Raw genomic sequence first — 12,026 nt, 5'->3', positions numbered from 1 at the left:
GTGAGGGCTTCTCTTCTGCGTCGCAACCCTGGAAACCTCTCGTGGAGACCCTCTCAGGTGTAGTTGTGCTCTCTTTCTGGTTCGAGTGCACACATTCAGCCTCACACGTCAACACAAGTCAAACCGAGTGAAGACCGTTCACGTAATTGATTATTTCATTCTTACTGCAGTCTCGTTTTCTGGACCCCGATCCTCAACCTGGCTGAAACTACAGCCAAGGTTTCCACATCCGACTCAGAAGGAGCACAAACACCACCAATCATAGTCCTGTTCCAATATGAAACGTGAACATCCGCTCTTCTGGCACGTACACACACACACACACACGCACACACACACACATACGCACACACAACCTTGAAAGACTAGAACTTTGAGTCAGCCTCAGTGGTGACCTGTGGAAGCAGTGTTTAGTATGAATAAAGTAGAAAGCAGGTTAACAAAATGGACTTCAGGCCAACTTGCTTTGGATCTGCTTGGTTGACCTTTTGACCCCTGTGGGGGCTGTTATCTGTGATAGTGACCAACAGCTTTTCAGACTGACACAGTTTCTGTGTCCTATCAGTAAAGCTAAGAGTTCATCCTGCAGCCCACAGCATTGTGACTGAATTACAGCTGTTCTAATGGAAATGTACCAAATTACACACGTACTGAAAGCAGGATATTCTGTCTGTTGTTTGAAAGTAGATTGGATACGTTTCTCTATCCCTCCGTTAGTTTTTCAAATCTCACCAGCTTCAAAGAGATGCTCTAAATTCACTGGGCTTTAATCTGTATGAGATTCCATACATGTGTTTGCTCTTCCACGTGTGCTCCAGGAGCTGCTGGTGCTGGAGTGCAGCCCTGTGACCCAGGGCAGGGTCACTGTGGACACCTCCCTGGTTCTGACGGACTGCTGGGACTGCGTCAACCCTCCGGCGCTGCCCACGCTCTGCAGACTGCTCCGACTGTGTGTGTCAGACTTCGCTCAAGACTCAGACGGCCTGGGCCGAGGGCACTCCCTCCTGGACGCCGGGGCCCCCCCGCGCTCGGGGCGGCCCGGCCTGCTGCAGCGTCTGGAATGCAGGGCAGAGGTGCGGGTGGAGGACACACAGCGGTGGTCCACAGACCGGCACGGTCAATCTGTGGACAAGGACAACTGTGTGTTTATGAGTAAACTGCTGCTTCTTAAATTGGGACTGTTTGACCGGGAGTGGGTGAGGCTGGGGGGGGCAGCCGAGCTGTGCGGAGCAACCTCGGCTGACACGGGTGTCAGAGAGCGGCCGGCCCGCGTACGCGTGGTGGACTGGAGTCTGGAGCTGGAGGCCCACGAGGACGTGGCCACCATATCACCCACTCTGTGGTTCAACTTGACTGCAGGAGAAGCAGTCCCTGTGAAGAGCTGCACGCTGAAGATCAAGGTGTTGGAAAACAGCCACACAGCAGAAATGAGAACGAGTGCAGAACTAACATTAAAATGTCTAAGCTTATTCATTTGTATGGTGTCAGAGGTGTAAACAGGCTCCTGGAGGATCAGCGCGTCGGACCTCTGACAGTTTCTGCCGTTCAGTTTCTCCTCCACCTGCCAGTGAGCTCCACATTCAGCCGGTCATCTCTCCACTCTACAACCACCTGAGCTGCTGTGACCACCTGCTGGAGGATTACTTCAGCACCCCCAGGTCAGCCAATCCTGTCTCAGGCCACGTTTACGCACAGCCAAGCATTTACAAAAAGGGATATTTCTCCCACTACGTTTTCAAAAGTAACTTTGTTTACACCAGATCGTTTAAAAAAACACAGTCACATGGTCTTGGTCCAAAAACATTGTAGATTTATTGGCCCAAATCCAGTTTTTCCTTGATCCTCCTCCATTAGAATATTGGATCCTTGGAGCTACATTCAGAATCTGCTGTGTCTGTGTGAGCCGGACTGGCTCCGCCCACACATGCCCATCTTGGGAAGAGGAGGAAGTACTTCCTCTCGTGGCGCCATGTGCCAGAGCAGAGCTGCCTAATCATGTGAGGAATCAAAGAGGAGGAGCCTACCTTGATTGTGATTGGCTGAACCCCCGATGACACTATATAGGGTTTGATTTCTGATTGGCTGGTTGGAGCAGCACACGTTTTAAAACCTGGAACCAGCAGAGAGAGAGAGAGAACACACTTTCTACACTTCTGGGGCGCCGTTCCAGGTGTGGAGACGGTCAGTCCTGCTGGAATACCTTTAGAAAATGACTTTTTTCAGAATGGGACCCCTTTGAATTACTGTTCATACAGTGTCAATAATGTGTATCATTGAATAAATATGAGCATGCCAAACCTGTAGTCGACAGTGTAACCAGAAACGTAAAGCCATGCCAACCAATCACAATCCTGCAAATGGCACAAATCACTTCCTGTTTAAAAAGTGGCGGTGACGACATTGACGGGCCTTGGTCTTGGTGGGAGGAACAGTTGATGTACGACTCCTGACCTTGAGGCACTCCTCCTCTGCTGGTCCACATGGTGCAAGTCCAAACAAGCCAACAGCTGGTGCACAAACAACAGCCTTGTGTGTCACACTGACGTTAACCCCCGTCTCACCGGAGTGTCCACATAGAATCCTATTTTTACAAGTATTTCCAAATCTCCACTTTGGTTGGATATCTGATCCTTTACAAGTGCCTTGTAGCTTTTTTACATGGAAACAAAAGGTCCAAACACACTGAAAGATCACTGTGTTTGCTCCATGTAAATGGCCCTGAGCGGCAGTTCGGCAGGTTTTTCTGCATATAGGTGAAAAACATCACACAGTATATATTTTCCAAGTCTTTTTGCCTCCTGTTTCAGTTCAAAATCCTCCTCATCAATGTGTGCAGACTGATCTTGCAGGGAGATATCCTCACAGTTCCAGCTGGAAGCCATCCAGACCTGCTGGAGGACAACTCTGAGACCATCCATAGGTACCTACACAGTCCCAACATTGGATGTTTCAGTGAGAAATGGTACTAACAAGACTTTGTGAAGGCCTTTGACTCAGGAAGGCCGCCCCAACAGCTGTGACTTCACTGTCAGAAAAAAACAATAGACTTAACAATAAATGTACATTGTACACGTGAATGAAAAGTGCAATTTGTCCTAAATGAAAGCTGCAAGCAGCATTGAACGTGTTCACTCCTCGCTCGCTAGAATTGGAGCATATTGAGGTTTAGTGTTCGTCAGAGTGCAACGGAAATGTGGCCTGTCAATATGTAAATTCCTGATACCACAAGGTGGCACCATGACTGAATGCATATTAGCTTATGGACATGATCAGGGGAGGTCTTTGATCAAGCATTTAGAGTTTTAGGCAGATTGCAGCATGTAGAGCAGTGTTACACGTGACTTCCTGTTTGATGCTGACTCATCAGTTTTTTAGGGAGCCACCATGGCTACACCCTTTGACTAGCGTGGACGATTTTAACAAGTTTTCATCAGGAAGACCTGTTGTACATACGAGCCAGATTTCAGGTCTCTTGGACTTGAACTCCCTCCAGGAGGAGTTTTTCACAAACACTTCCCTCTCAAACCAAAACTCCCAAACCCTCACTTGGCATGACGTTTACATGCACATTTCTCCTTCATAGAGTTGGATTAATTCAAGTTTCTGTGCAAAAATTGCATTTTACAAAATCATACTGAACTCTGATAAAAACATCATTATTTACTTTAGCACAATACACGTTTTTAATTAACAAATAGAGCTTGATCGTGAATCAGTGCAACCTCCATGAGTTGCTTGTTGCAGCCACGTCTGCTGAGAGGCAACCAGAACTACCATCACATCACATTTCATTCTCCTCATAGACGTCTAGACCAGGGGTCGGCCCCCCACAGCTCTTTGGTCCTCCACTGTGGCTCTTTGGTCCTCCACTGTGGCTCTTTGGTCCTCCACTGTGGCTCTTTGGTCCTCCACTGTGGCTCTTTAATCCTCCACTGTGGCTCTTTAGTCCTCCACTGCGGCTCTTTGGTCCTCCACTGTGGCTCTTTAATCCTCCACTGTGGCTCTTTGGTCCTCCACTGTGGCTCTTTGGTCCTCCACTGTGGCTCTTTGGTCCTCCACTGTGGCTCTTTGGTCCTCCACTGTGGCTCTTTGGTCCTCCACTGTGGCTCTTTGGTCCTCCACTGTGGCTCTTTAATCCTCCACTGTGGCTCTTTGGTCCTCCACTGTGGCTCTTTGGTCCTCCACTGTGGCTCTTTAATCCTCCACTGTGGCTCTTTGGTCCTCCACTGTGGCTCTTTGGTCCTCCACTGTGGCTCTTTAATCCTCCACTGTGGCTCTTTGGTCCTCCACTGTGGCTCTTTGGTCCTCCACTGTGGCTCTTTAGTCCTCCACTGTGGCTCTTTGGTCCTCCACTGAGGCTCTTTGGTCCTCCACTGTGGCTCTTTGGTCCTCCACTGTGGCTCTTTATTCCTCCACTGTGGCTCTTTGGTCCTCCACTGTGGCTCTTTGGTCCTCCACTGTGGCTCTTTAGTCCTCCACTGCGGCTCTTTAATCCTCCACTGTGGCTCTTTGGTCCTCCACTGCGGCTCTTTAGTCCTCCACTGCGGCTCTTTGGTCCTCCACTGTGGCTCTTTGGTCCTCCACTATGGCTCTTTGGTCCTCCACTGTGGCTCTTTGGTCCTCCACTGTGGCTCTTTGGTCCTCCACTGTGGCTCTTTGGTCCTCCACTGTGGCTCTTTAATCCTCCACTGTGGCTCTTTAGTCCTCCACTGCGGCTCTTTGGTCCTCCACTGCGGCTCTTTGGTCCTCCACTGTGGCTCTTTGGTCCTCCACTGTGGCTCTTTGGTCCTCCACTGTGGCTCTTTGGTCCTCCACTGTGGCTCTTTAATCCTCCACTGTGGCTCTTTAGTCCTCCACTGTGGCTCTATGGTCCTCCACTGTGGCTCTATGGTCCTCCACTGTGGCTCTATGGTCCTCCACTGTGGCTCTTTGGTCCTCCAGTGTGGCTCTTTGGTCCTCCACTGTGGCTCTTTGGTCCTCCACTGTGGCTCTTTAGTCCTCCACTGTGGCTCTTTGGTCCTCCACTGTGGCTCTTTGGTCTGTGGCTCTTTAGTCCTCCACTGTGGCTCTTTGGTCCTCCACTGTGGCTCTTTGGTCCTCCACTGTGGCTCTTTAATCCTCCACTGTGGCTCTTTGGTCCTCCACTGTGGCTCTTTAATCCTCCACTGTGGCTCTTTGGTCCTCCACTGCGGCTCTTTGGTCCTCCACTGCGGCTCTTTGGTCCTCCACTGTGGCTCTTTGGTCCTCCACTGCGGCTCTTTGGTCTGTGGCTCTTTGGTCCTCCACTGTGGCTCTTTGGTCCTCCACTGTGGCTCTTTGGTCCTCCACTGTGGCTCTTTGGTCCTCCACTGTGGCTCTTTAATCCTCCACTGAGGCTCTTTGGTCCTCCACTGTGGCTCTTTGGTCCTCCACTGTGGCTCTTTAATCCTCCACTGTGGCTCTTTGGTCCTCCACTGTGGCTCTTTGGTCCTCCACTGTGGCTCTTTAGTCCTCCACTGTGGCTCTTTGGTCCTCCACTGAGGCTCTTTGGTCCTCCACTGTGGCTCTTTGGTCCTCCACTGTGGCTCTTTATTCCTCCACTGTGGCTCTTTGGTCCTCCACTGTGGCTCTTTGGTCCTCCACTGTGGCTCTTTGGTCCTCCACTGTGGCTCTTTGTTCCTCCACTGTGGCTCTTTGGTCCTCCACTGTGGCTCTTTGGTCCTCCACTGTGGCTCTTTTGTCCTCCACTTAGGCTCTTTGGTCCTCCACTGTGGCTCTTTGGTCCTCCACTGTGGCTCTTTAATCCTCCACTGTGGCTCTTTGGTCCTCCACTGTGGCTCTTTGGTCCTCCACTGAGGCTCTTTGGTCCTCCATTGAGGCTCTTTGGTCCTCCACTGAGGCTCTTTGGTCCTCCACTGAGGCTCTTTGGTCCTCCACTGAGGCTCTTTGGTCCTTCACTGTGGCTCTTTGGTCCTCCACTGTGGCTCTTTAATCCTCCACTGTGGCTCTTTAATCCTCCACTGTGGCTCTTTGGTCCTCCACTGTGGCTCTTTAATCCTCCACTGTGGCACTTTGGTCCTCCACTGTGGCTCTTTGGTCCTCCACTGTGGCTCTTTAATCCTCCACTGTGGCTCTTTGGTCCTCCACTGTGGCTCTTTGGTCCTCCACTGTGGCTCTTTGGTCCTCCACTGAGGCTCTTTGGTCCTCCACTGTGGCTCTTTGGTCCTCCACTGTGGCTCTTTAGTCGTCCACTGTGGCTCTTTGGTCCTCCACTGTGGCTCTTTGGTCCTCCACTGTGGCTCTTTGGTCCTCCACTGTGGCTCTTTAGTCCTCCACTGTGGCTCTTTGGTCCTCCACTGAGGCTCTTTGGTCCTCCACTGTGGCTCTTTGGTCGTCCACTGTGGCTCTTTATTCCTCCACTGTGGCTCTTTGGTCCTCCACTGTGGCTCTTTGGTCCTCCACTGTGGCTCTTTGGTCCTCCACTGTGGCTCTTTGGTCCTCCAGTGTGGCTCTTTGGTCCTCCACTGTGGCTCTTTGTTCCTCCACTGTGGCTCTTTAGTCCTCCACTGTGGCTCTTTGGTCCTCCAATGTGGCTCTTCTGTCCTCCACTTAGGCTCTTTGGTCCTCCACTGTGGCTCTTTGGTCCTCCACTGTGGCTCTTTAATCCTCCACTGTGGCTCTTTGGTCCTCCACTGTGGCTCTTTGGTCCTCCACTGAGGCTCTTTGGTCCTCCATTGAGGCTCTTTGGTCCTCCACTGAGGCTCTTTGGTCCTCCACTGAGGCTCTTTGGTCCTTCACTGTGGCTCTTTGGTCCTCCACTGTGGCTCTTTAATCCTCCACTGTGGCTCTTTAATCCTCCACTGTGGCTCTTTGGTCCTCCACTGTGGCTCTTTAATCCTCCACTGTGGCACTTTGGTCCTCCACTGTGGCTCTTTGGTCCTCCACTGTGGCTCTTTAATCCTCCACTGTGGCTCTTTGGTCCTCCACTGTGGCTCCTTAATCCTCCACTGTGGCTCTTTGGTCCTCCACTGTGGCTCTTTGGTCCTCCACTGTGGCTCTTTGGTCCTCCACTGAGGCTCTTTGGTCCTCCACTGTGGCTCTTTGGTCCTCCACTGAGGCTCTTTGGTCCTCCACTGTGGCTCTTTGGTCCTCCACTGTGGCTCTTTGGTCCTCCACTGTGGCTCTTTAATCCTCCACTGTGGCTCTTTAGTCCTCCACTGTGGCTCTTTGGTCCTCCACTGTGGCTCTATGGTCCTCCACTGTGGCTCTATGGTCCTCCACTGTGGCTCTTTGGTCCTCCACGGTGGCTCTTTGGTCCTCCACGGTGGCTCTTTGGTCCTCCACTGTGGCTCTTTGGTCCTCCACTGTGGCTCTTTGGTCCTCCACTGTGGCTCTTTGGTCCTCCACTGTGGCTCTTTAATCCTCCACTGTGGCTCTTTGGTCCCCCACTGTGGCTCTTTAATCCTCCACTGTGGCTCTTTGGTCCTCCACTGTGGCTCTTTGGTCCTCCACTGTGGCTCTTTAGTCCTCCACTGTGGCTCTTTGGTCCCCCACTGTGGCTCTTTAATCCTCCACTGTGGCTCTTTGGTCCTCCACTGTGGCTCTTTGGTCCTCCACTGTGGCTCTTTAGTCCTCTACTGTGGCTCTTTGGTCCTCCACTGTGGCTCTTTAGTCCTCCACTGTGGCTCTTTGGTCCTCCACTGTGGCTCTTTGGTCCTCCACTGTGGCTCTTTGGTCCTCCACTGAGGCTCTTTCGTCCTCCACTGTGGCTCTTTGGTCCTCCACTGTGGCTCTTTAGTCGTCCACTGTGGCTCTTTGGTCCTCCACTGTGGCTCTTTGGTCCTCCACTGTGGCTCTTTAGTCCTCCACTGTGGCTCTTTGGTCCTCCACTGAGGCTCTTTGGTCCTCCACTGTGGCTCTTTGGTCGTCCACTGTGGCTCTTTATTCCTCCACTGTGGCTCTTTGGTCCTCCACTGTGGCTCTTTGGTCCTCCACTGTGGCTCTTTGGTCCTCCACTGTGGCTCTTTGGTCCTCCAGTGTGGCTCTTTGGTCCTCCACTGTGGCTCTTTGTTCCTCCACTGTGGCTCTTTAGTCCTCCACTGTGGCTCTTTGGTCCTCCAATGTGGCTCTTCTGTCCTCCACTTAGGCTCTTTGGTCCTCCACTGTGGCTCTTTGGTCCTCCACTATGGCTCTTTGGTCCTCCACTGTGGCTCTTTGGTCCTCCACTGTGGCTCTTTGGTCCTCCACTGTGGCTCTTTGGTCCTCCACTGTGGCTCTTTAATCCTCCACTGTGGCTCTTTAGTCCTCCACTGCGGCTCTTTGGTCCTCCACTGCGGCTCTTTGGTCCTCCACTGTGGCTCTTTGGTCCTCCACTGTGGCTCTTTGGTCCTCCACTGTGGCTCTTTGGTCCTCCACTGTGGCTCTTTAATCCTCCACTGTGGCTCTTTAGTCCTCCACTGTGGCTCTATGGTCCTCCACTGTGGCTCTATGGTCCTCCACTGTGGCTCTATGGTCCTCCACTGTGGCTCTTTGGTCCTCCAGTGTGGCTCTTTGGTCCTCCACTGTGGCTCTTTGGTCCTCCACTGTGGCTCTTTAGTCCTCCACTGTGGCTCTTTGGTCCTCCACTGTGGCTCTTTGGTCTGTGGCTCTTTAGTCCTCCACTGTGGCTCTTTGGTCCTCCACTGTGGCTCTTTGGTCCTCCACTGTGGCTCTTTAATCCTCCACTGTGGCTCTTTGGTCCTCCACTGTGGCTCTTTAATCCTCCACTGTGGCTCTTTGGTCCTCCACTGCGGCTCTTTGGTCCTCCACTGCGGCTCTTTGGTCCTCCACTGTGGCTCTTTGGTCCTCCACTGCGGCTCTTTGGTCTGTGGCTCTTTGGTCCTCCACTGTGGCTCTTTGGTCCTCCACTGTGGCTCTTTGGTCCTCCACTGTGGCTCTTTGGTCCTCCACTGTGGCTCTTTAATCCTCCACTGAGGCTCTTTGGTCCTCCACTGTGGCTCTTTGGTCCTCCACTGTGGCTCTTTAATCCTCCACTGTGGCTCTTTGGTCCTCCACTGTGGCTCTTTGGTCCTCCACTGTGGCTCTTTAGTCCTCCACTGTGGCTCTTTGGTCCTCCACTGAGGCTCTTTGGTCCTCCACTGTGGCTCTTTGGTCCTCCACTGTGGCTCTTTATTCCTCCACTGTGGCTCTTTGGTCCTCCACTGTGGCTCTTTGGTCCTCCACTGTGGCTCTTTGGTCCTCCACTGTGGCTCTTTGTTCCTCCACTGTGGCTCTTTGGTCCTCCACTGTGGCTCTTTGGTCCTCCACTGTGGCTCTTTTGTCCTCCACTTAGGCTCTTTGGTCCTCCACTGTGGCTCTTTGGTCCTCCACTGTGGCTCTTTAATCCTCCACTGTGGCTCTTTGGTCCTCCACTGTGGCTCTTTGGTCCTCCACTGAGGCTCTTTGGTCCTCCATTGAGGCTCTTTGGTCCTCCACTGAGGCTCTTTGGTCCTCCACTGAGGCTCTTTGGTCCTTCACTGTGGCTCTTTGGTCCTCCACTGTGGCTCTTTAATCCTCCACTGTGGCTCTTTGGTCCCCCACTGTGGCTCTTTAATCCTCCACTGTGGCTCTTTGGTCCTCCACTGTGGCTCTTTGGTCCTCCACTGTGGCTCTTTGGTCCTCTACTGTGGCTCTTTGGTCCTCCACTGTGGCTCTTTAGTCCTCCACTGTGGCTCTTTGGTCCTCCACTGTGGCTCTTTGGTCCTCCACTGTGGCTCTTTGGTCCTCCACTGAGGCTCTTTCGTCCTCCACTGTGGCTCTTTGGTCCTCCACTGTGGCTCTTTAGTCGTCCACTGTGGCTCTTTGGTCCTCCACTGTGGCTCTTTGGTCCTCCACTGTGGCTCTTTGGTCCTCCACTGTGGCTCTTTGGTCCTCCACTGTGGCTCTTTAGTCCTCCACTGTGGCTCTTTGGTCCTCCACTGAGGCTCTTTGGTCCTCCACTGTGGCTCTTTGGTCGTCCACTGTGGCTCTTTATTCCTCCACTGTGGCTCTTTGGTCCTCCACTGTGGCTCTTTGGTCCTCCACTGTGGCTCTTTGGTCCTCCAGTGTGGCTCTTTGGTCCTCCACTGTGGCTCTTTGTTCCTCCACTGTGGCTCTTTAGTCCTCCACTGTGGCTCTTTGGTCCTCCAATGTGGCTCTTCTGTCCTCCACTTAGGCTCTTTGGTCCTCCACTGTGGCTCTTTGGTCCTCCACTGTGGCTCTTTAATCCTCCACTGTGGCTCTTTGGTCCTCCACTGTGGCTCTTTGGTCCTCCACTGAGGTTCTTTGGTCCTCCATTGAGGCTCTTTGGTCCTCCACTGAGGCTCTTTGGTCCTCCACTGAGGCTCTTTGGTCCTTCACTGTGGCTCTTTGGTCCTCCACTGTGGCTCTTTAATCCTCCACTGTGGCTCTTTAATCCTCCACTGTGGCTCTTTGGTCCTCCACTGTGGCTCTTTGGTCCTCCACTGTGGCTCTTTAATCCTCCACTGTGGCACTTTGGTCCTCCACTGTGGCTCTTTGGTCCTCCACTGTGGCTCTTTAATCCTCTACTGTGGCTCTTTGGTCCTCCACTGTGGCTCCTTAATCCTCCACTGTGGCTCTTTGGTCCTCCACTGTGGCTCTTTGGTCCTCCACTGTGGCTCTTTGGTCCTCCACTGAGGCTCTTTGGTCCTCCACTGTGGCTCTTTGGTCCTCCACTGAGGCTCTTTGGTCCTCCACTGTGGCTCTTTGGTCCTCCACTGTGGCTCTTTGGTCCTCCACTGTGGCTCTTTAATCCTCCACTGTGGCTCTTTAGTCCTCCACTGTGGCTCTTTGGTCCTCCACTGTGGCTCTATGGTCCTCCACTGTGGCTCTATGGTCCTCCACTGTGGCTCTTTGGTCCTCCACGGTGGCTCTTTGGTCCTCCACTGTGGCTCTTTGGTCCTCCACTGTGGCTCTTTGGTCCTCCACTGTGGCTCTTTGGTCCTCCACTGTGGCTCTTTAATCCTCCACTGTGGCTCTTTGGTCCCCCACTGTGGCTCTTTAATCCTCCACTGTGGCTCTTTGGTCCTCCACTGTGGCTCTTTGGTCCTCCACTGTGGCTCTTTAGTCCTCCACTGTGGCTCTTTGGTCCCCCACTGTGGCTCTTTAATCCTCCACTGTGGCTCTTTGGTCCTCCACTGTGGCTCTTTGGTCCTCCACTGTGGCTCTTTAGTCCTCTACTGTGGCTCTTTGGTCCTCCACTGTGGCTCTTTAGTCCCCCACTGTGGCTATTTGGTCCTCCACTGTGGCTCTTTGGTCCTCCACTGTGGCTCTTTGGTCCTCCACTGTGGCTCTTTGGTCCTCCACTGTGGCTCTTTGGTCCTCCACTGTGGCTCTTTGGTCCTCCACTGTGGCTCTTTGGTCCTCCACTGTGGCTCTTTGGTCCTCCACTGTGGCTCTTTGGTCCTCCACTGTGGCTCTTTAGTCCTCTACTGTGGCTCTTTGGTCCTCCACTGTGGCTCTTTAGTCCCCCACTGTGGCTATTTGGTCCTCCACTGTGGCTCTTTGGTCCTCCACTGTGGCTCTTTGGTCCTCCACTGTGGCTCTTTGGTCCTCCACTGTGGCTCTTTGGTCCTCCACTGTGGCTCTTTGGTCCTCCACTGTGGCTCTTTGGTCCTCCACTGTGGCTCTTTAGTCCTCCACTGTGGCTCTTTGGTCCTCCACTGTGGCTCTTTGGTCCTCCACTGTGGCTCTTTAGTCCCCCACTGTGGCTATTTGGTCCTCCACTGTGGCTCTTTGGTCCTCCACTGTGGCTCTTTGGTCCTCCACTGTGGCTCTTTGGTCCTCCACTGTGGCTCTTTGGTCCTCCACTGTGGCTCTTTGGTCCTCCACTGTGGCTCTTTAATCCTCCACTGTGGCTCTTTGGTCCTCCACTGTGGCTCTTTGGTCCTCCACTGTGGCTCTTTAGTCCTCTACTGTGGCTCTTTGGTCCTCCACTGTGGCTCTTTAGTCCCCCACTGTGGCTATTTGGTCCTCCACTGTGGCTCTTTGGTCCTCCACTGTGGCTGTTT

At 53.0% G+C, this 12,026-nt stretch overlaps 1 protein-coding gene across 1 annotated transcript in view; it reads left to right on the top strand.

The window, feature by feature from the left end:
- pex6 (peroxisomal biogenesis factor 6) overlaps window positions 1–12,026 on the top strand; it is a gene marked incomplete at its 5' end in the record, with an annotated part of 83,150 nt that overhangs the window by 486 nt on the left and 70,638 nt on the right. The window contains 3 exons of the mRNA XM_080516866.1: window positions 819–1,400; window positions 1,489–1,658; window positions 2,837–2,920. Of these exons, the coding sequence (XP_080372992.1) occupies window positions 819–1,400; window positions 1,489–1,658; window positions 2,837–2,920 (836 nt within the window). The remainder of the gene's footprint in view (window positions 1–818; window positions 1,401–1,488; window positions 1,659–2,836; window positions 2,921–12,026) is intronic.

This window comes from Blennius ocellaris (assembly GCF_963422515.1).
Source record: "Blennius ocellaris genome assembly, chromosome: 3".
Lineage (NCBI taxonomy): Eukaryota > Metazoa > Chordata > Actinopteri > Blenniiformes > Blenniidae > Blennius > Blennius ocellaris.
Note: the sequence above shows the minus strand (reverse complement) of the source record. Positions and strands in the feature narration are given on the sequence as shown.